This window comes from Plectrocnemia conspersa, unplaced genomic scaffold, assembly GCF_051122295.1.
Source record: "Plectrocnemia conspersa isolate PC_06_02 unplaced genomic scaffold, ASM5112229v1 ptg000005l, whole genome shotgun sequence".
Taxonomy (NCBI): domain Eukaryota; kingdom Metazoa; phylum Arthropoda; class Insecta; order Trichoptera; family Polycentropodidae; genus Plectrocnemia; species Plectrocnemia conspersa.
This window is the reverse complement of record NW_028277169.1, coordinates 29206185-29232631: the sequence shown is the minus strand read 5'-3', so window position 1 is coordinate 29232631 and position 26447 is coordinate 29206185. Positions and strand designations below refer to the sequence as shown.

Below are 26447 nucleotides of genomic sequence, written 5' to 3'. Positions count from 1 at the left end.
GAGCTTGTGAAATTAAATTTTATCGCATATATTTTCTTGTAAACAATTCTTAGAAATAAAGATAATTATGTAAAAGTTAAACATTTTTTAATTAACGTCAAGAGAGATTTGCCTAAAAATCAAACTTATTTACTCAAAGAGAAGATTTAGCGAAACAATGTTACACTGTGTTTCACTAATAACATTCCGGTTATTTGAAAGGAAATCTCTTACTTTTTAGTATAGTGAATACGAATTAAAATACGTAAGATATCTACACGCTTAAGCATTTCACCGCAATTATACGGATTGAATTAATTTATTTTTATTTAATTTTTATAAAATAAATATTTAATGTTTCCAAATTTTTCAGATTTTTCAGATCATGATAATCTAGACTTATTAGCTGATTTTTTAATTAATATTGACAGCAACAATTTGATCCTTAATGACAACTTTATGAGTAATATTTCGAGGCTCCTCTGCAACACAAAAAAATAACGATTTTAATTGCTTAAACTAGGAGCGGCGTCAAACAGCTGTTTTGATCTATATATTATTTTTTTATCTTACATGTAACGATTTGACTTATTGACTAGATACAAATTCAGATTAATAATTATCAAGACGTTTATAAAAACATTGTTTTTAAGGTGTGTCTAAGATTTAATGACCCATAAGAGTCTAGTATAAAGCTTTATTAAAACGATTTAGACTTCTTTGCTATAAAATAATAACCATTAAGTATAACATCAGTATAGGTGTGAAATAGTTATACATATTTCTTAAAAAAATAATTTATAAGATAATACTAAAACAAAGACGAAAACGTCTTAAAAAAACTCTTAACAGTTAAGCGTAAATAACGCATTGCTAATGAAGCAGTCTGTTAAAAAATAATAATAAAAGAGCCGAAGCTAAGAGCATTGTACTTTGCCAAAAATATGAGTGGTAAAGTATATGTAGTATATATGTATATAAAATCTCCATTTGCGAATTTAATCATGCGTAAGAAACGCAAGAAACTCTTGTCAAAAATACAAGAGGTGATTTGGTTTATGATATTAATATTGTGAAAAAGTCATTAAAATAAATAAATTTTATATACTATTAAAATTATTTATTTTATATTATTTTTTTAATACAAGCAATTGTGAGGATCTTGGATTTGTCGAAACAGATGCAGCTTGAAAATGCTTTAAAAGAGGCCCGTCTGCGCAAAGTAAAAAGTTATCTGCGGAGTCTTCACTGGGAATGCCGGCCAAGGACAGAAACTGGCTTTTAGCATTTTTTTAATTTGAGCTCATCCAACTATGCATTTAAAATGCTTCATTTCTGAATTATATTTCCGTATAATTTTAAGTTTACCGTGCCCAAGAAGAATTGTTTTATTGATGTTTATTTATAGACCGCTTTTTAAACATTCTTTATTTACACTATCTAGGGATCACTGAAGGTCATCAATGGTCTTAGTGAATATTCCCTATAGTGCTTCTTTAACTCTTTAAACGCCAGCGGTTTATTAGTGAGTCACCTATCACGCGTCAGTATCTCTTTATAAAAATTAATATAAAATACTAGGTTTACTGATAATAAAAACTAGTATAATAATCTTTATTAATTAAAAATAAAATCATTCGTTAACATATTTTAAAGAATGAATTAGCTTAAAAAAATAATCAACGTTTAAGTGGTTAAGTATATATTGAACAGAGTAGGATAAAAACACATTCTTGTCTAACACTTTTTTTTATGGCAATATTTTATTACAATTTTTGAGAAGTCTTGCTTTTCTGTAATTTAGTCAGATAGAACTTGGGCCCTTAATAATATTAGCCTGTTTTACGCGATCGAATGCCTACTAAAAATCTATAAAACATATGTTAACAAGTATATCTGAAGTAGCATCTGAATGCAGAAGAAAGATTCTCGTGGAACTAAGCCGTTCATAAATCTAAATTGTTTTCTGATTTTTTGTGTGAATTTTTTGTTTAAATTTAAACGGAATTTTCAATGAGTGACTTAAAACCTATTAAGGATTTTTTAGAAAAACATTTTTTATCTAATCTTTGAAAATCAGTTTTAAAGTGGTTCAAAGAAACATTGTTATCTTGTATTGGTGAACGGTCGCCACACAGATTTACAACTTTTACGCCACTGAAATTTCCCGTTTATTGCAAAGTATTTATTTATTTAACGCTTTACTATTAAGCTTTCATAAAAATATGCAATTATGTACATTAATGCATTTTATATAATAATAATGTAAAAATCTAAATTTAAATTAAAGAAGAATTATTTTGGAATATAACATATTTTAATAATAATCTAAAGAAGTATTAAGACAAAAAAATAAGTTCGCATTTAAACTTTTGGATATTATTAAAAAATAAATAATAGTAAATGTTTTTATAATATAAATGTTTTTAAAAAACCTCAAATTTGTTAAATTCAGGAAAATAAGATATATGCGATAAATATAAGTTATTAATTTTAACTTGTTAGAAAGGAATATGTACTTATGTTAAAACTAGATGTGTCTAGAAATAGTGAAAAATGCGAGTATTTCTTTATGTCTACCTTATTTTTTTTACGGTTACTTTCGAATGCTCTATCAACAGTTTTTTAGCAAATTAATATTTTATATACATGTATATAAAATAGAATATATTCAGATGGGTGGCAAATGATTATATATGTATTTATACAAATATATGTTTCGTTACGTATATGTATTTTATTATATAACCTTAGCTTTTTATATTAAACAATTACGTCTGTGCCTTTCAGGCGTTTACGATCACCGAAAATTAGTGATCGAAGAAAGGAACTAACAAGAAAACACCGCTTTCTTTCTTATAAAAGAAAATAGATGTTCGAAATGGCTTCATTCTATCATTTGGTGTGCATCGAGTTACAAGTGTGCTGAACTCATACAATATGGTTAATTCTGTACGTGTTTTTATATATATATATATATATATTTATTTATAAATATGTTTTTAAGAGAAGCCTTTTATATTCATATTTTTTTCCACTCAAGGCTTTCGAGTGAAATTATTGCATATTGCTCTCAATGGCGAAGCAATGAACGTTCGTCTTGGCACATTAGACTTGGTTAACCCAGTGGTTGGCAATCTTTTGTCGGTCGTTCCCTAAAAGCTCATAATTCTGTCCGATCGCAAGCCATTAAGCCGGAAACGGAAAGTGGCTGAAAATATTCTGCCTATTAAGCCATTTCCTTATTTATGTTTTTGTATTATTATTTCAGATATATTTTGTGCTGCTAGCGATAGCATCACATCGATGTTATTCTCTTCCGTCACATTCGCATCTCAACAATTACTGGAAGCCGACGACTCAAGGATTTCATTATCAAAATTTTCGATACTATCCCGATCAGCAATTGCAAGCCACCGAATACGACGAAGAGCAGGAACATCAGGAATATGAAGAAGAACAAGAGAAGGATAATTACGAGCCTCTCGTTTACGAAGAACACGAAGACGCTTATCCCATCAGTGAACACGTAGATATTACTAAGCCAGAAATCATTCCAGTGTATAAGCACGTGCAGGTGCCCATACATAAAAATGTGAATATTCAAGTACCTTATCCGATTTTGGTACCAGTGCCTCATCCGTATCCCGTGGAGGTTCCCGTAAACAAACCAGTGGCCGTGCCCGTAGTGAAGGAAATTTCAATTCCGGTCGAGAAAGTGGTGCCTTATCCTGTCGTGAAAAATGTGCCTTATCCAGTCGAGAAAAGGGTTCCTTATCATGTCGTAAAATATATCAAAGTTCACGTGGATAAACCGTATCCAATAAAAATACCGGTGATCAAGGTCGTTTACCATCACGCTAAAGGACACCACCATTGATTTATAATATGTAATTATTTTATTAAATAAATTTTATTTTTTATTTTCATAAATTTTTGTTTCATTGTGACACTGTGACACTTTATAAATTTTAATAATTTCACGAATTTCCCGTAGATGTCTCTATATATTATAAATATTTTTATTTTATTTAATTGCAAGATAACAATCTGAATTTTTGTTTATTAAGAAAAACAGTTAAATCTAAGACTAATTTAATGAACATACTCAAAATTATATTAAATATTTAATATTACTAAAAAATATTTGTTGTCTTAAAAAATGTTGAATAGATAAAATATTAAAAGAAATTCTCTAAACTAATACAAAACAAATTAATTAGTGATCTAGTTCGGTGAAAGTTGATAAACTTGTATTGTCATAAATCATGCACAGCACTTTTTGCGTTATAATATCAATTTCAAATTAGCAAAATGTGGCTTAAAAACAGTTATATTAATGATCGACATCCGAAGTGTTATGCACGTTTGATGAACGTCTCATTATCTAGATTAGAACGATTTAGAAAACTAAGTTGTGGTCTACTGCCCGTCGTCGGAAGCCACCGGAGAAAGTTACCAAAAAAATATTGCAAAAATAATAAAAGCAGTTGTCAACTTTCATACGACAATTCGAGCATCTTGTTTTTATTGTTATTTGTGAGTAGTTTTTTTATTATTAGAAAATTGCATCAATAACCCTTTCGCCGATGGCTTCAGAGACGAATGATGAATTGTGCAGAGATAATCTATTTAATGGTTCGCATGAGATTGTATGTATTGCAGTGAATCGGTAGCAATTCACCGGAAGTGCAACACTCATACTTTCTAAATTTGATTTTGTTCTTTTTACTATGGACTTTAGAGCTGCGATGCAGTGTCATTGTAACTTGGGAGAAGCAAAAATAAGCGCACTGCAACGACCGCAATTACTTGAATTGACCCATTGCTCAAGAAAAGCGGTCGTGAACATTCTGATTTTTAAAAAATAAATACAACATATATGAAAATAATTTTTATAAGTTTTGCAAAAATATACTTTTCTTATATACAATAAATCTGTGATACAGCTGCTGATTACATATAGTATGGTCCAGCTTATTCCGCAAAATAGGTATTACAAATGCTTGAGAATAGCCTTAAATACCCACCCTAGAATATACGCCAAAGATCTTTACTTGCGAACTAAATGTTTAGATACAATAAAGGAACAAAAGTTTAAAAAGCATAAAGAGCAAATGATCTTGGCAAATACAAGAATAATAAATTACCGTTTAGGTATAAAAATAAGCTACTTAAACATACATTGAGAAAGGAACAGTAATGATCAGGATTCAAGTACTGCTTTGACACATCCCCGGAGAAAAAAAGGGCGGCAAATGTTCGGCTTAAAATCCGCCCAGGCTTCCAGCACTTAACATTGAACCATAAATGCCATGTAAACATTTTCGTGCGAGTTCATCCATTAGTATATTTGTAAATACAGATGAAGGTCCATTATATCGAGGTTTTACTGTGTGGACTTAGGATATAACGGACAAAATATCAGGTTAAATGAGAAAAATTAATTAAAACATTCTGTTAATGAAAGAAATGTTATTTTTATGCTACTGATATATCTCTTACGTTGTGTGATATGTGGTATAAGCTGTTGTAACAAGTTTTTTCGTTGTTCAAGTGGTCGTAATGGTGACCTCTAAATTGTGATTAATGGCGCAAGTGGTTGAAAAGCTCACATATCTTAAAAAATAAATTTTGCAACATCTTTGTTTTTAATTAAAAATATAAATACTTTAAATTAAATTTTAAATAAATAATAAAAAGAGCGAATTTTTGTTGAGATGAAAAATTACCGAAAACTCAATTTAATAGTTATATAAAAAACGTTACAAAGACTGAGATTTTACTTAAAATTTCCTGTGATAATAAAGTTAGAGTGAAGAATTGCCACGTATAGGAAAATTCAATATGGAACGAAGCCAAGATTCTCAATCAAAAGCTACAAGAAAATCTGTAAATACCAATAATGTAAAAATGTTTTGACAAATATAAGCATCTTGTTATAGGCAAAGCATTAAAGGGACTAGGTAAGCTGCAAGTATCAATAAAAAAGCTGCTCTTTATTTCATTAACAAATTAAAGAAAATAATATGATAGTGAATGGAACATTTTCAATGATGACGAAATAGGGTTAAGAATATCGTTTATAGTTCGTGAGAAAAGAGTCTCTTTTGGTCTATTAATACAAAAACATAAACAATTCTGATCTTTTTGTAATTTATAATCCAATGCTAACGTAAGGGTTAATGCTAATCTTATAAAACTGTTTAAACACAATTTTATTTATAAGGCCAAGCACATTGCAACTTAAAAAATATAGGAGTACTATTTAAAGTAATGCTATTTCTTGACAATGCCCCAGAGAACCATATAGCAACTATAGTGCACTTTGATTTTTAAATAAAAGTAGTATACAATGGTCTAGGGTGTGATTAAAACATTCAGGGCTTAATACCCGACGATCCTTTGCCCATATTAATGCTGCTTAAAAGGAACATTTAGATGACTGTCAAAGATTTCTGGAAAGCCTTTAATGTTCTGGATGAAGTGAATATATGTTAATGAAGCAATTAAGAAAAAGTTTTTCTCGTTCTTATTTAGTCAAAATTTGCTTACAGCTCTAGAAATTGAAAAAAGTTAACGCTCCTAATTTAATGCTTGATTTTTTAACAAAAAATTGTTGATGCTAAAGCTCTTTCTAGATCAGATTATAAAGATTCATAAGCCAAGGGCTGCTGAATGAGCTGAAAAAAATGAATCAGAAAGAATACGATGTTACGATGACAGTCGAAAAATAGCCAAAGGCTTCGAGCTGATTGAAGTTGAACTAAAGTTTTTTTTAATGCTTCTGCTTGAATTAAACTGTGTGTTATTATTTGTTTAAGTTAATTTAAGTGTATTTAAAATGTTAAAAATACAAAATGTTAATCATTTTTATTAATTTAACTGTTGAGCAATTAGGCATCGAATGTACTGACAAAAGTTTTATTTAAATATGCCATAATTAGCTTAGCGATATTCATAAAGATAAATTTAATTATAATATAAAGAATATATTGTGAAGATGTGGATCTTCTGCTTTATAAACGATAACATTTTTTTCTACAAAAATAGTTTTTTACTCAAAGGGCATTATACATATTTTTGAATAAGTACCAATATTTATCTATACTTTTAAGAAATTTTTAGTTTAATAATATTTACAATAATACTGTTTTTCTTATTAATTTAATAAATTAGTTTTTATGCATTAATAATATGCTCCTAATTTTAATAATAAAAATTTATATGTTCTATTTGTATTTCTTGTTGAACACATTTTCTTCAAATGTGTTCAGCATGTTGATATACCCAGGGCTTTTTTTTGTCACGTAACGCAGGTGGAACGGTGTTCCAGCACCTTTTTTTACAGTATTTTTAATGTTTAAAAAACATTGACAATCTGTGTAACATTTTATTTCTTTGTTTTTACGTAAATATGACGTCATTATTTTTATTTCATTTATTTTTAAGTGTAAAAGTTTAAAAATAAAAAAAAATTTCGGTTACTTCTCAATCGCTGGTCCCACTAAAAAAGGATCAAAACAATAACAGAAACGACGATTAAGTATGGATACAAAATGTGGAAAGATTATAAGCTATATTTTAATTTACGACTTTTTATGACAATATTATGATTTTAAACGAGTAAGAATCAAATGAAGAACATTTAATTTTGACCAATAGGAGAGCGCAAAAAACAATTATCCCTTCTCGGAAGTCAAAAATTCACGTCAAAAGCAATAAAATCGTGCGTTTTTATTGCTTTTGACGTGAAGTGAATCCCAGCACCTTTTTTGTTTAAAAAAGCCCTTTTTGATTTTATGTTTATGTTAAATATATTAAATATATATGTTTAGTTTACATTTGTTTGATCTAAAAATTAGCTATTAAGCTATATAAATTAATAAGATAAAATAAAGAAAAAAATATTTAGAGGTCCAATATTACTACAGTGATGTATCATCAGTCGCAATATTGACTTATATTTTCTGTATATCTATCAGAATCATTATTAAATTCCGGCACCCTTTTTGTATGGCATTGCTTTATATAAGATTTACATTTTAGGTGATTGGAAATTTTACTACGCGACTTAATAATAATACATGGTACAATGTGACATTGGGGTTTTTAACATATCAACCACGATATGAAGTTTTATTGCCTTCATGACTTCGATGGTTGCTTTCTATTTTATTTGAGTAAAATAAGACAATATAGCTAGTAAAAAAATATTTTTAATAATGCTTAATCGTGTAAAGGTGATTGTAGACTATCGTTTTAATTATATAATTTTTTTAATTAAAGAAAATATTTTACAAACATATATAAAATTTATAGTGATTAATAAAATAATCTTAGCTCAAATCTGACTTTCTAATATTAAATATTTCTTAAAACTCAAGTCTGGCACATAAATTTTAAAACCCATAAAAATCATCAATGGTTCAGAACATATTTAATATAATACATCATTATTATATCCGGTTTTACTTGTTGTTAAGTTAGTATAATAAAACAGAGATTTTTAGTATTGTGTGGGATGGCTTATTAAAATTAACAATCCATAAATTAGACATTCACTACATTGTACTGCGATAAATAAAGTCTTTGTGTTTAGAAAAAAAAAGCAATAAGATAATTTAGACAATTACTTAGCAGATAAAGAAAGAAATATTTACAGTGTTTATCTTTTACTAGATAATTTTAAGTATACAAGCTTTTTTTTACCGTAGTTACCCTTTTATTAAGATGCATTATATTATTATCATGATCAAGGCAATTATTAACAGCATCTTACGTCCACTTTTAAGATCGTACTACTTGCGTAATATATTTATTTTTCGGAGGCGTATTACGAAACGAAGAAAGTACAAGAAGGTATTTTTTTTTTATATATATGTATATATACCTACATCAGCACACCGGAAGCCGCACGCGAAATGTATCTCAAAGTACAAGATACAAGAAAAAAATATACTAAGAAATGTACTTTCAGTAGTGTTCGGGGAGAGTGTTTAAATCTGAGGTCGTTGTACTTTTTGCGGCACTATCTCTTTCGCACGCCCCAATTCACGTAAAAGGGGTGCGAGAGAGATGTGAGATAACAGTGAACGTCGCATTGATCAAGCAAAGGTATTTAATATGGCGTTGGATTGACAGGTCTTCTGTAATTAAAAACTGGAGTGACCGGATAACAGTGAAATTTAACAGAGGTCATCAACACTTTTTGGGAAAAAAAATTAATGAATAAAATGAATAAAATAAAATAAAAAATTAAGATGAAACACTTAAAAAGAGTTGTTCTCTAGATGGAAATATTATGTTTTGTATAAACTCTTTAGTATAATAGTATGTAATACTATTATACTAAAGAGTTTAGTATTTTTATTTATTTAAAAATAGTTACAAATGATTTTTTTGTATATTGAAGATTTTTAAAACGCCTTTTTTTAGTCTTAAAATAATATATACCTTATAATTCAATACTAAGAATAAATTTAACCTAATTGATATAAAATAATAGTGTATTAGATAGCATATAGTACATAGACATATTGATAAACATAGTGATTCATATTACACACTCGTTAAATTATAACAAGCGAGTCACGTTCGTATGACTAATGGAGGATCCCTTTAATTAAAATTAATTATCAAACAATTCAGTGTGGCTTGGTAGACTAAACTAATATTAGAACATATATTGATAAATAAAATAATTAATTATACACATAGTTGAAATGTTTATTTTTAAGACACTACAGCGGCATTTGTCAGCATGTCTATCAGATCTTTGACACAAAAAAATCTAATGGAGAAAAATTATATAATGCCGTAACGTTTCAGTACAGCTGGTTTTCGATTTGAAAGCAATTTAAGTTATTTATATAACATAGTATGATAAAGTTTATTGTTGCATTAAGTTTTTTATGCTGATCAATTTATTGTAAACATCTATTGTGTAAATAAAATACATATATATTAAGCAATAAAATATGTCAACGGGTAATTTATAAAAGTAGTGTAATTTAACTAAAAGCATATTGAATTCATTTCTATATATATATATAAATAAATTTAATTTATTATACATTATTTAATCTAAGAAATAATATTTTATTAATTTAATTTAATATCTATGAGCTGCTAAAAATATTGTTGTATTTTATTAAAATCATCACAATCGATTATGATGAGTAATAATAGCATTGTAGTATTTTATAAAATTAGTAAAAATAAAAGTATGTAATAGAAGATTAAGTTAAATTAAAATATGTTAAGATTATCCGTTATTAGTTCAATTTTATTTGTATTTTTGTTTTGAATTTTTTTGTCAGCGTTATACAAACGATTGTGTATTTATTTGTAAATTTACCAATGAAACATGTCAGGCGTTAGGCTTATATGTTACAATCAACAACTACGTAATTGGACTGGAATCAAAGTCTGTTAAACAGTGACATCTATTTTAATAATTATAAATTTTAAATACCACTTACTGATATGAGCTAGTTAATTTTTTTTAAATGATTAAATAACAATATTTATCCGTTTAAAAAATAATTATAAATATATGATAATATATATAATAATAATCACAGAGTATCTAAGCACATGTTAATTAAACAGCCGAAAACCTGAACAATGTGAAGATCAGTGCCAAATACAATGGGATGCGTTGCATATATTCGCCGAACAGTTACCTACAACTGAAATTATATGCATAATCCATAGAACTACAGCGTTCTTACCACATTTTTTTAAATCATTCTAGCGCAAAGACAGTCTAAGAACATAAATAAACAATACAAAAATAGTATGGTTCTGACACAGATCATTGTATTGGTCAGACGTTAGAGTATGTAAAAAGGCGTAGGACTCCCCCCAATTTTAAATGGAATAAATAAAAACTTCGCTTTCAACTTGGAATATACGAGAATTCAACAGCTTAAAGCAAGGGTAAATAAAATCGCCTAAGATGATCCTTAACCCTTTGGCTACCGAAATCCGATATATCGGCTTTTGCTACACTAGCGAGAACTGCCGGATCCGACGGCTCCGAAATCGTAGTATCCAATACATTTGCAACCGTCTGTAGGTTAATTGCTTCAGGGGTTTATAACATTTTTTCAAATATATGTTATAAATATATTATAATCATTATTTTTATACATATACACACATATATATATATATATATATATATATATATATATATATATATATATATATATATATATATATATATTCAACAGTCTGTATGGTATTTTTACTTATATATATATATATATGTATATATATATATATATATATATATATATATATATATATATATTTACATATATATATACTTAAATATATATATATATATATATATATATATATATATATATATATATATATATATATTCAACAGTCTGTATGGTATTTTTACTTATATATATATATATATGTATATATATATATATATATATATATATATATATACATATATATATATATATATATATATATATATATATATATATATATATATATACATACATACATACATACATATATATATATATATATATATATATATATATATATATATATATATATATATATATATATTTACATATATATATACTTAAATATATATATATATATATATATATATATATATATATATATATATATATATATATATATATATATATATATATATATATATTCAACAGTCTGTATGGTATTTTTACTTAAACCATTATTTAAAAATATCATATTTTATTAATTTACGAAAAGTTTTATTTACATTTTAAAAATAAATAACATATTATATATCATTGTTATGGATTCCTGGTCGGAGTTCGGCCGCTCAGATCTCGTAATTTTTAATACGTCATGCGATAATGACTCTTATTACAGCGCAAATAAGAATTAAAATAACACACAATCGCATATTCGTCATTAATTAGGTCAAGTTCACTGCAGACAGCGTCGCACGCCGCGACAGCATGTTTACAAACTAAAATACACATTTTGACTTTTTAATTATTTAATAAAAAGTCCCGGCAGTTCTGGAACATTTTTCCAAAAATGCCCGGCATCCAAAGGGTTAAAAGTCACTTCTGATTTTGTCTAGCAAAGCAGTTTTCTGAATCAGAAAAGTTTAATTTGATCTTCAACACGACTTAAATACTATATAACGCAGTACTATATATATTTCACAAATTGAACAGTAATTAAAAAATATTTTTTATCTAGTACTCGCAAAAGACTTGCTATGAAACGTAGCAATTCACATTCACTTTTGAGGAGCATTCAGCCTGGTAAAAAGCATTTAATGTAAAAACGCATTGACCATGAAAAAGTCACTTGTCGCATATAAGCGTTGAAAGCGCTTTTAGTATTTAAGACTCACTGTCAAGTACAATTTTTATGCCAACATATCTATCGGAGATTCCAAAGGATAAGCTCATCCCAGAATGCACCGACATAGGCCATAAATATTAGGAGACAACCTGTGAAATATGCTACTTAGCATGACAAGTGCAAGGTTGCCAAATCACGAACTTCTTAAGCTACAAATAAACATATATAATTTTAACCCAAATCGTTGCAATTGATCTACGCGTCAAGAAGAGCTAGATAAACGCTGACTAGATGTGTTTACAATTTCTTTCTCTTGTTTTACAGCAGGTGGCAGTGAACACAGATTTTATTTCTAGTGACTTTTTTTTTGGAAAGCCTTAATCTTCTGATTATGGCTTCTAGTGTGGTTAAGAATTTGAAGCGCTTCACAAGCACTTGTGGAACTGCAGATTATTCTGGACATGTTGCGAGGTGCTGATTTATTTCTGACCTCTAAAAGTGTGGGTAATTAGCTCACTGTTATTGAGCGAGTTTACTTTACGATGCCCTGGTTGAGTTTATTATAGTATTTTATAGTCAACAGTTTACCAAGGAACGCAGGAACGCTGCTTCAGCTTGGTGTGTATTAAAAATGCGACGATAATTTTAAGCTACTGCTATGCCTTATTCGTGCTATCAACTATCGTGCTCACAATATAATAATGTTGCAAATTCATAAGACAATAAGGCAGTGCATTTTTATTTATATTTAATTAATATTCTGTTGTAACCTGACAGGCGTAAGCCAAATGCGTTAATAAATAAATAAATCAGACATAATAAATACTAACAATTAAGTATTAATCATCAGACTGAAATTCTGGGAATCAGTGATATCTATATAATTAATTATAAATTATTAAGTGAACTATAATTTATTGTTAATAAATAGCATTTTTATAAAAAATATATTTAAAATCAAAAAAATGTTTATAAAACATAACAGAAGTGTAGACAGAAATGAAACTCATTGGCAACAAAGCGGGACATGGAAAATTGCTAAGATTAATTTTGTAAGCAAGCAAACGTACTAAAAATAAGCAAATCGACTCTTTGAAATAACAAGATTAAATGTAGCTAGATGACAATTAAAAATATGGTATAACAATTCATGAAAATAATGACAATTGTGACATTACGAGAGTACTGCGAAGGTAATACTTGCATTGTTTTCCCCTTTGAACATGATAAGTGTTTGAAACATGTATGGCATTAATATTTGGCATCATTACCCTACGAGTATAAGAGCGCTGGTCAAAGAAAATTAAACCGAATTTTGGTTAATAGAAAAATGCAAAAAAACAATCACTTCTCTGAAGTAAAAAATTCACGACAAAAGCAATAAAATTGTGTCGGCTCGGTAACGAGCGTTATTGTTCATTCAATGTATTCAGAAATTTATTATAAAATTAAGTATTGTTTCTGTGTAAAATTACAGAAAAAATGTATTGGTTATGAAGTTAATTTATTATATTATTATTTTATGGTACTAGTAGCGTTTTTGATTGATTTTAATAATCAAGACTTAAGACACTTTTAGCACATCTTAAATCATATAATACTATTAATTTACATTTACATATCACAATTCGAGAAGCGCAAGTACTTATAGTATGTCGAAGAAATTTTCAGAAAATCATAAATGGAGAAAATGTAATCTAAATGCAAAATTTATTCTAATTTCACGTCAAATGCAATATTCTATGGCATCAGCGCTCATACTCTGACATCCGAAATGCAAAACGAATGTGAATATTTTCTCATCGTGCAAAAAATCTGTCATATAAAGCGTTGCATAGGAATGATGACGAATGCTACCTAAGTATAACAATAGGTTTAATAATTGGTTTACCGTCAACTTTAACCACTAACACGTTTTAGATTCAATTCTACCAGCTTTGAGATTCTACGAGCTTAAAGCCTAATCATTGTATTAGCGAAGAGCTTAATAAAAGCCAGTCTCGACAAATTTGTTTATTGTGATACAATATTCAAAAGGAGTTTCACCCGAAAGGGAAAACGTATTGTATCCAACACTGTTACAATAAGTTATTGTCAACAAACACATGTACACGTATAAATAAATATACTTAGTATGTAAAATTTTCTTTGTTGACACTGTGAAATGCTAACGACTAAAGTTTACCATTGTGTATACATAATGACATTGTTTTTTGTTTATACATTTTAAATAATCCTTAGTGTTAATGCGCTAAGCATGCACGTACACATGTTTGGAACATTCTTTACTAATTAATAAATAACCATAACTTCAACTTTGGGATTATACTTATAAAATGAATTTAACGCTAAAGGTATTTAGCATTTTGACAAAAACTTGAGTGACACATAGATGACGTAAACTATTAAAGTATGTAATAAGAGCACATGAGACGGAAAAGATTATTTGACACTAGATGTTCGTAAAAAAGGATAATGTCATAACACTGAATATTTTTATAGCAACCCTTGAAATTGATATAAGTTTTCAATATTGGAATATTGTAAAAATATGGGCCAATAAAACGATGATCAGATATTTCCTTTCTGACAAATTCAATGTATTTTATAAAAAAATAATTTAAAATCAGTGATTTCATATATATTTGCAGTAATAAAAATTATTATTCGACCGAGTGTGTGATATTTATTTCGAAATCTAACTGTACAGTGTTGTAAATATTATTATTCAATTGCCGACATTCCAATTGTTACAAAAATGCAGCAAAAACATTTTAACCATGCTGTAATACCACATTGCAGTGGTGGCAAAACAAATAAGTTTGACTTAAATTATTTGGCGAGCTGTTTGTAATAATTTTATTTTTTCATTTGGGTCATTTTATCGACTTACAATAAAAAATGTAGGTCAATTTGGTTATGACAACAGTTTCAAAGTGTATATGATATATCATTTTTAATATTTTTATTTGAGAAAAAATACAATTTCAAGAGCATATATAAATTAATTTATAAACTGAGGTATAATGGATAAAAGAAAACTATGTTATAAAAATTAAGTGAAAATTTTAAAGCAGCATATTATTTAAGAACGTGATTACGCGGAATAAAAATAGAATGACGTTTAAATTACTTTATCGGAATTAAATTCAAATTAACAGGCAGTAAAAAATTTAATTTTCAGTCAAGTCATTTTCGCTAGGGTACGCGTAACGTGACATAGTTTTAAGGACTGAATAATAGCAATGTTGCTTGTTAAAATTGGTTTTATAAATTTCAAATCCTTTCGAATAGGAGATTTATTCGTACGAAGAGAGTAACTACTGCTGAAATGGATAGCAGCATGTTCTTGTTTATGGCATGGACGTAATGAATCACGAAAATAGTTTTATTAATAATATTTTAATCATTTTTTGCAGTTGAACTATTGTGACTAAATAAATACTGCTTTATTTGACTTTTCTTCACTTGACTGAGTTGGACGTATATATACGTCAAATGATTTTTACCATTGATTTCTCATGCGTAAGATGTGAATTTATACTGATCTTTTTATACAGCTGCTAAACTTTTTGCCCAGTAATTTTTTATAGTACAAACCTATTATATTTGTAATATGTATTGAATTGATGGCTTCTATTAATTTTAAAATAACTAAACCAAGTTTGTTGTTATTTTCTAATAAATATATATATTTTATTAGACTGTATAACTGTGCAACATTAAATTTAGTAAAATAAGTGACGTCGCTGTTTTATATAATGTAAATTCGAGGACGCTTAAGATCTGTATACTTGATTATGTAAGATATACATTTTTATGCACTGTTATTCAATGCCCGCATAGATATGCAATATAGTTTGTTTTCTTCGTCGAGAAATAATCTTTGTCTTTTAAATAATATGTATTAAATATATTTGAATGAGATTTTAAGGATCAGTCACATTTCATACCATTTTTAAGTATCATGCTACTGGAGATATATTGTCAAAGCAAATTATCTAGAGACGCAGATCCTCGACAACGCACCATCTAGGTGATGTTGTGAGTCTGGTGTCCTGCCTAGCCTTCTAAGGGGTTTTGCTCAATGAATACAGCGTGAAGATGCATTGGTGGAGATATGAAAGATTGACAAGGGTGCTGACCAAGGACACTGTGGTACTAGCTTTCTATGGAGATAAAAATACAGCTAGAAAAGCCAATTGTAAATGGATATCTTAGCGTCAAGCTAAGTAGAAGAGCAGTGCTCCGTCTTTTATAATCTGCTAGACGATCCAAAATCAACTATTTGACGTGGCTCACAATTTTGTTATTCCTGGTATCTAGCAAAAAGAAGATTTGCTTTGAAGCACTCAGAAACGTGTCAACGATTTCTTATTTTTTAAAAATATTTGAAAGACATTGATTCGAATTCCATATGAACGCTTATATTTTCAATTTCTACCGTGTTTGGAAAAATCAAAATTTTTGATAATTATTTATTTATGATTCAAATAGATTTGACTAATTTTAAGGATCTGTTCTATTCATTGTAATCTGTTATAATAGTTTATAATTACTAAAATATATATCACTCATTTATATAAATTGATTTCAGTCTGGTGTCTCACTACTTACTTAGTAGCTGTTGATTGTGATTACTCCGTTACTATTTATTTATTTATTACAATAAATAAATAAATATTAATCGACGTGTGCAATCCTGCACTGCCGTATATAACACATCGTATAATAAATAAAGCTTCATTGAATAATTACGTAATCGGTATTTACTTTCCGAATGGTTAAAACGGACGTCCGATTAACTTTTTATCTGATGTCAAGCATAATAGTTAATCAATGCGGCCGATCATATTTTAGATACAAATCTTATCTCGATTCGACCCACATTCTGAATAATGATTTGCTCTCTTTCACTATTATATCACTATCGATTGATGGATACATTTTTTACGCTGTAACCGCAAACATGTCATACACATTACGTGTCATACTGTTATTATGCATCGTTACGTACGAAAATACGGTTTTGTTACGGCAGAAGAAAACAAGTCAAAAACCAATTATACGAATGGCTTTTGTAGAACGCACAATGAGACTCCATTCACTGCATTTCTCCCGTTCTCGTTTCATTATCGTATTTCACTTTTACTTTCATCCTGATATACTTGTGGACAATCTCTTGACCGCATCGTCCCAGAGGCGATCGGAAGAGTATACCATCTCGAGATATAGAATATAATGAGCGGTGGGAAACCATCAACCGAGAAATAAATCAAAGCATAACTGGCTTTTTTTTAGCCGAGCGCAAACTTTTGCAGTAATCAGTCATTCCTGGTGACAGAAACGAATGGCCGGGTGATATTGTAACTCTTTTAAAAATCTTGAAAGGGTCATTATTTCGGGTCCAGAAAAAAGTGGTGATAACATACATGTATATGTATAGGTATAATATAATTAAAAATATAGTATCGATAATCAAGCGATTTATGCCATTGGATATAATTTATGTCACATAAGAGAATATATTTGGGTTAGTCCGAATATAAATCCAGATGATGGAAGGTACGTTGAGGAATATTGAAAGGATAAATCTTATGGGAATATGACGATTTTTCGCATTTGTGTGTGAAACTATTTGACAATAATTCAAAAAAGACTTTTGCTCAATATGTGATATTATTTATACGAAGATAAAAAACTTCATGTAGAGTTTTCCAAACATTTTTTGTTTAAAATTTTTTTTTGAGGTCATTGATATGACTTCTATTTTTCAATTATTTTTGTTTTTATCAAATATAAGCTTTTGCTATTCACTTTCATTTAATGTATGTTTCGTTAGGATGGTAGACTATAGAGATATCTCTATAACTGTTAAATATGAAATACAAGTTTAATTTAAATACTTTCAATTGATACATATGTATTATATGAGCCCTTTTTTGGCTACGCACAATATTAAACATAAATTAATACATTTTTCCATCTCAAAAATAAATTTTGTGTAGCAGATTAAGCCAAAGTTAAAGTTAAGATCGCGTTTCTAATTTTACAAATTAGTAATAACAAATTAATCTCAATTAGTGTAACTTATAACATAGTATTCAACTAAAATATTATTTAATTTATTGCTTTCTTATTAGCATTGAAACGTTAGAGAGAGAAAACAAATATATTCACTAAATAATAGAAAGATAAGCAAGTAAAAAACATCATAAAAATCAGTGCCAGGCTTCAAGGGCTTTATTTATGATTTTGAAAGATTTAGAATGATGACGACTAACTAGTTTCGAGTTTTAGCTCATGTTTATATTGAGCAATACTTGGTTTGAAATTCCAATTAACAAATGCGATACCCTGATTTATAAGAAGATTTTATCCTACTTCATAAGAAAAAGTAATTATAAGATTGACATTTATTAACAACTAATATTTCTCAATGCCATGAATGAATTTCACTATTTATATTATTTATTATTTATTTATGGGAATCTTTCGCTAAAATACGACTGGCGTTAGCCCAATGCGTTACAACGGGGTAAACACAGTCAATAACTACTAAGTACGCGAGACACTAGACTAAAATCAAAGTCTGTAAAACAGTGACATATGTTTTATAAATTGAGAACACTATTATTACAGCTTACAAGCAATGTTCCCTGTAAGGTGTGCGCGTGTGCGCGCGCACACCTACTGAAATGTCTCCGCACACATGTTTTACCCTCCGCACAGTCAATATTATAAAAGAAAGTTTCCTTTGCCAGATTTTAGTTTTGCTCGAATGCATGAAACAATACAGGCACAATTCTTTCGCACGCTTTCGGAGAAATGAGTCGAATCATTTCTCAGAAGGATTGCGAGGGTCAAGCAAAATTTTAAGTCGAGCGGGATCACTATTCCATCCCGTTCTATCGCATGCCAAAGTATAGGAAAAGAAGATCGTATTTTAGTGTTTAGGTCCTCTACATTTCATAGTCTTTGACATGCTTCAACTTGCAAGAAACATTACACTCGGTAATGAGTTCAGTCTCATAGCAGTCCTTATTGTGAAAACAACGCAATTCTTTTAATATTTTTTTAATTAAACGGTAAAAGTGTCCGTGCTAAAAAGTAGTGATTTTTTTACTTAAATTATAAATAATACAAAACTAATAATCAACTTTTGTAATAAACAACAACAGGTGTGTTCAGTTTACGTAACAAACAATTCAAGTGAAAAATTAGTTACAGTACAATTTTACCTATTAATTATATAAAACTTATCCCCTTAAAATGTCGAAAAGGAGTGGATGTGATATTTCTAATACGACCATTAAGAAGAAATCCTACGATAAATTTAAACTGGAATGGCTCTCTGAAATCGTCGAAACAAAAATGCCATTTTCAATGCATTTACAAAAAGTAAGAATTGGTGAAATATTTGTTTATTCCGAGACGTATGATTGTGTCAAATGCATCATATGTTCCGAAGCCAATATGCCAGGAGAATTCACGTCTGGAAAGAAGTGGACTGAATGGAGGCTGTTTCTTGTAAAAAGACATCTAAGTCATAAAGCACACCGGGATGCTATTACAAAATTGAACAATTTGAAAACAGGTGGACTTTTGAAAATAATGACTGAAACACCTGAAGAACGGAAGAATAGGATTGAGATCACTGAGCGCAAAAAATCTAGTTGCTATCTAGTCAAAGTTTTAATCGATAATGTTCTTTTGGCAATAAAAATTAACGCTTCTATGTGCTCTGTACAAGACATTCATAATCATGTATCTAAATATACAGATATTCCCGAAAGCTGGCGAAGTAAAAATTATGGGTTTGAATTTGTCGAATGCATTAATGCAGTCATTAAAAAGGAATATTTTGACAAATTTCGAAAGTCTCGGTTTCATACATTAATTGTTGATGAAAGTACGGATATATCTGTACAAAAAATACTAATTTTGTACGTCAAATATCGATATGGGATGAATTACAAGACTATTTTCGCGGGAATAATAAAATTGTGTTCTTGTGATAGCAATAGCATTTTTTCAGCCCTAAAGAAATTTTATAGTGACAATGAAATAAATATACAAAATATGGTTATGTTTACATCAGACGGAGCTGCAGTAATGCTTGGAAAAAAGAATGGAGTAGCAGCTATGTTGAAGCGGGAAATAAACCACTTAACAGAACAGCATTGCGTAGCTCACAGAGAGGATTTAGGAATCGATGATGCCTGGAAACAAGTTTCAATAATGCAGGATATTGAAACTTTATTAAAAACAACCTATACAATGTTCAGCAGGTCATCTGTTAAAAAAGGCCAATTTGAAGAATTATCTAAATTTATGGAAAGTAATGTTGTTTCATTTCGACCAATTAATGAAGTTAGGTGGCTATCGAGGCATTTCGCAGTTAGCGCTTTTGTGCGTAATTATAATGTCTTAATAGATTATTGCACAGAACAAGTGGACAAGTATAATGACCCAATCAACAAATATTGCTTGAAAATGCTGAAAGATCCTCAAATTCACGTCTCGATAATGATTTTGAACGATGTTTTGGGTGAACTATCATCAATGTGCAAATATTTTCAAAGGAGCAATATAACAAGTATAGAGGCCAATTTGCAAAAGCTAAAATTAATCAACTAAGAGCTCAATATTTAAGTGAAGTAGTTCATTGGAGCAAAGATGAGAAAAATATATTATCATTAAATAGCAGCGATATAAATTTAACCGCGATTTTGAGATTCATCCAATTGCTCTGTGATCATCTAGAAATGCGATTTCCAGAAGAAGAATTATTGGAGTGGCGTGCTTTCGATCAGGCCGCAATAGGAAGAGCTAAAGAGTTTGAATACGGAAAGGATCAATTAGACAGACTTATATTTAAATATACTCAATTATTACAAATTACTGACAAAGATACAATCGAAAATATGCATAAACAATATTGTAATCTTAAATTTATAGTTGCCGAGAAAGTGAAGACTGGTTCGATTCAAACATTTGCCGATTTATTAACCTTTGCAACATAGTGATTCAGATCAATTTGATTGTATATCAGTTTTACTAGATATTTGTGGAACCTTTCAGGCATCAAGCGCTGAATGTGAACGAGGATTTAGTTTAATGAATGCAATTAAATCAAGATCAAGAAACAGAATGGAAGTAGAACATTTAGAATGTTTACTACGAATAAAGTCATACATTTCATCCGGGGAAAATGTTGATTTAAATGTGGTTTATAAATATTGGGTCGATAGAACGGACAGAAGAGAGAAAAAATAATTATTGAAAAAAAATAATAAATAATTTATATGTTCATTGTATAATAATATAATATTTTCAATACACTAATAATAATATTAATAATAAACACTTGTAATAATAATATAATCTTTTCAATACACTAATTCATAAAATATATATTGTGTTCTAAATTGTGCAACAAATTGGTTGACTGGCTGAACCCCAATGTGATATAGTGCCAAGCGATTGGGTCAGAATATTATGCAATTTTCATAAAATTAATTACCTACTTTCTAGTGTTTTTGCTTTGGAGCATTGAATCTCCTAGGGTCGGTCCATTAGTATATTTATTCCGTTTTAAAAAGTAGGTACAATAGAAATCGACAAAATTCGGAGAAAGATTTTTTTACGTAGTTGAAAATTTAATAAGAATAATTTTGAATAAAAGTGAAAAAACTACATTTTTATAAATGTTTATTTTGAAAAAAAAACACAACATACATATATATAGATTCAATATAAATAAAAAGAAAATTCTAAAAGTTTAGTATTTATTATATTATATCAACGAATATTTTTTTTTCTTTTTTATTTATTTCAAAAATTATCTTTGTTAGTGTTGTTATTATATAAAATCACTGTGACTAATAAATATACATTTTAATGAAAAATTGTATGTATTTATGGGGGGGGGGGGGGGGTGTAAATTTATCGCACCACCACTGCACAGATGCATCGATGATCCGCACACACAATAGAAAAATTAGAGGGAACGTTGCTTACAAGCAATAAATGGGCCGTAGTTTTTTAAAGTGGTATAAGTTCATTTATTTATATATTGATAAATTTAGATTTATTGCGTTTGAATCAACCTAAAAATATTGGCGAACGATAATCAATTTGGGTACCGTTTTTAAAAATATAAACTTGTAATATTTTATTGTATAATAATAAATAATATAAATGTGAAAAAAACTTTTTTTAGGCTCAAATGGACTTATACCACTTTCAACAATAAAAAATTGTAAAAAAATATAAAAAATTTTTTTGAAATGTATTTTTTAATGTAAAAAATAAAACATGTAAAGAAAGTAAATTATTTAAGATAACTAGTAATAGCAAATTTATCCATATTTAAAGCTTATTTCACATTTACACTTAACGTAATGAACATTAATTTTTTATTAACACTTCCGTTGTAACCCAATGACGTAATCCCAATGCGTTACAACGGGGTAAATCTGTACCAACTGAGTAAGTCAATCAGATATAATGATATCTATATTAATAATTATGAATTATTAATTGTTATATAATTTATAATCAATAGATGTCACTGCAGCTGGGACCGGTTGCTTACCAATATTTTTTATAAATACAAGTTAGAGTGCCGCTGCTGGGGCTCGAACCCGCAACCTCAGAGATACTAATCTGAGACGTTACAGACTACGTTATTCCGTATAATATATGGGGTATGTAAGGCAGTAAACTCATCAATTATGATTATTCCACTTTCAACAACATATTTTGATTAATTTATAAGGATATTATGCACCATTGACTATGTGATTATACATATAAAAAGAGTATCTTATTATTGGAATAAAACTAGCATTAACTATATTTTTTCTAAAATGAACTTATACAACTTTTAAAAATATTGCTCATTTTTTAAAAGTGGTATAATTCAATTATAAATTATTATTATTTACTTCTGTGCGTAATTGCTTTCTTTTTCAAAAATATTTAATGTTTATTTAAAATTATAGCACTATATATTTTATTTACATATTATAAGCATAAACTTTAAGCATATATTTTACCATTTTAGGGACAAGATGAGGATAAAGGGGGAGGTGGGTGGGTTAAAATTTATTTTTCTCTATTAGTAGAATAACTGAAAAAATGTCAATAGAGAGTTTTGTCAGTGGATGAATTAATATGTTTTAATTTTTTTTTAAATAAAATTTCAAGAAGCGATTGGTTTCTCAAGATTTTTTTTTATAAAAAAGCTATTTTACCTATTAAAATATTAAGTAAATAGTGAGATACATTAACACAGCTTTCAATTGATGAAAACTGTGTTATTGATGCATAAAATTTATATTAGGTCTAAAAATTACCTTCACTGATATATATTGTGTGGCACATATACGTTAACAAACGATTTTCCGACTAAGGAAATATTGAATCAATTATATAAAAAATACAGAAACCTTGTAAGTATATTTAAATGAATTAGACATAATCAATCTAAAATTTAAGATTGCTAACTTAAAGAATTAATACGTATCACAATCTCGAAAACACCAGAGGAGATTGAATATAAATATCAAATAATATCAAATGGTTATTAAAGCAACAATAGATATATCTGCTGATTTCACTAATTAATAATAAAACTGATTGCAAAAAATAAAATATATAATATTTATCATCTTATTACATAAACAATGCTAAATTCACGATTCAAGAAAACATATTTAAATGCTTATTTAATTAACACTTAAAAATTTAACATTTAATTTTCTACAAAAAAAAATGACACTTATCTATGTATGCTTACAACCAGCTTTCACATCTAAATGCTCATCATATAAAAACTGCCGCTCCTTTGATCATTACGGAAGCTGATCCAAGTTAATGAAATTATCATAATAGCTTTACAAATACCATTGCAAAATTAAAGCAGAAAATTTGGTTTAGCCCAACTTAAAAAATGCGTTTTTAATCAATATTTTTTGGTCTAACGGTTGTTTTATACATCGAAAATTATGTATATAATTTATTTTTATACATGCATTTTTGGCAACTGTTGCTATGTACAATGAAATAACGACGTTTCTTAGAACCAGATTTATTAAATTGCTTGGAATTCGCGCATGGGTCACTAGTATAATATAATATAACACTGGCAACCGTTTGCCATCTCCAAGAACATAACGATGTTCTAAAAATTCCTTCAAATATATAAATCGCGATAAGATTTATCTAATAACTAAAATATCGTTAGCTTATTTCACGCGTTATGCCTTTAAATAATATAATACTTTTTATGACATCAACTTAGCTTATACTCAATATTAATTTAAAACAGAAACTGAGTCTCTGCATGTATTTCACATAACGACATTCCTTGATTTATTATTCTTTATATAAATCAATATACATATAATAAGAATGATTATAACAACATAATCATTATAAAAAAATATGCTCTAGTGATTACGTTTACGATTTAAATACACACATGTACCTACATATTTAGTATATTCAATCAGTAATAAATAATTGTTATGTCAAAAAGTTGAGATATGATCTGTATTTGTCAAAGTGTCGTTATGTAAAAAAACATAACAACTTCTAATTGCTGTCAATCTGCTATAAAAACTGGTTCAATTTTCACACGTATTTTACATACACGCGTGTATTTCTATTAACCGGTTTGTTAAATTTGAGAGGTAATAAATTCTGCGCCAAATGGTTTGTTTTATGTGTATTTTTTGTTTAATTCTGATTAGTCGGAAGTACGTGACGCGCTTTCGTGACAAAATAGGAAGAGAGAGGAGAAATGAGTACAAATGAGAGTCATCGATAAAGAACGGAAAGACGTAACACAAAATGAGAGACGCCCAAACGTGTTGGATAACTAAATCGATCACAAACCGGGTCGACAACCATTGGCATCTGATAATTGCGTTACGAAATAAATGATGTGAAAAAGCGCGATCGATTTCTGAGTGATATTTTTTATGATTCTTTTGAATGAAAGTTAGTACGTTGAATTGTTATTGCCGGAAAAAATATCAAAACATATTATTTCTACAATACGTTTTTATAAAATTAATATGAAAAGCCATACATGTCCAAAAAATACAAATATGCGAACACAAACACAAACATTTCGTGAGCAAACATATTATATAACCGCTTTTGTAAAAAGGATAAGTTTATTTTTTTTAAATAAAAAAAAATATCATATTCAATATACATATAAAATTATAAAAAGTTTATATTAATTGTCTATATTCAAAATATTTTTTTAAGAAATATTTACATGTATAAAGTAGACAAGACTTTTGCGAAAATGTAAAGATCAAATATTAAAAGGCAAATAAAGATATACATACCAAACTTAATAAAACATATTAGAATGGTAGTAATAATGAAAAATCTCATATTATTGTAAACAAATAGTTACATTTTACCCACTATATAGTCTTGTTTACAGTTAATTTTCAGAAGCAATGAAAGATCTAATAACATTTACGTACGGCAAACAATTAAAATATACTTTCAGTTGAAAAAGAGTTGTCATTTAAATTTAATTTATGGATTATATTAGTAGTAATAATCTGTTCAATGTTTAACTATTGATAAAGGTCTTATTGTTTTTAATTATTTTTTAGAAGCAATGATAGAACAATTTGATGACCTATATATGAATTGGTATATATAAACAAAAAGTGAATCATCTCAAGATAAAGTCACTGTCAGAAAATATTATCTTTTTATGAAGAACATATTACATAAGTTTGAATATCCTGAATTTGGCTGTTCCGAAAAAAGGATGATTGCACAGGAAAAAAAATTGATAAAAAACCATGATGTAGAAACATATTTTGTTTTAATCCTCTCTTTGAGTATCGATTATTCCAGGTATGCAATCACATATTTATAACCATTGTAAAATGTCGTCTATTAGATATTACCCAAGAAACAACACATACATATATTGCGAGTCGGAACGATCTAGGTAAATTTTTTTGCTGCAATAATGGCTTTAATTTATTTTGTTTATATACTTTGGTGTATACAACAACTCACTCACTACCTTATATAATATCACTCTATGGTACAAAAAATCAAAAAGTTGAGAGCCCATG

At 28.3% G+C, this 26447-nt stretch overlaps 2 protein-coding genes across 3 annotated transcripts in view; one reads left to right on the top strand and one right to left on the bottom strand.

The window, feature by feature from the left end:
- The window catches only part of LOC148235386 (uncharacterized), a 308520-nt gene that overhangs the window by 32299 nt on the left and 249774 nt on the right, over positions 1 to 26447 (bottom strand). The gene's annotated exons all lie outside the window — the stretch shown is intronic.
- Positions 2889 to 3859, top strand: LOC148235388 (uncharacterized). The gene is made up of 2 exons (XM_088185917.1): positions 2889 to 2931; positions 3251 to 3859. Exons 1-2 carry the CDS (start codon positions 2920 to 2922, stop codon positions 3857 to 3859), a joined length of 621 nt encoding a protein of 206 aa, XP_088042043.1. The 5' UTR covers positions 2889 to 2919.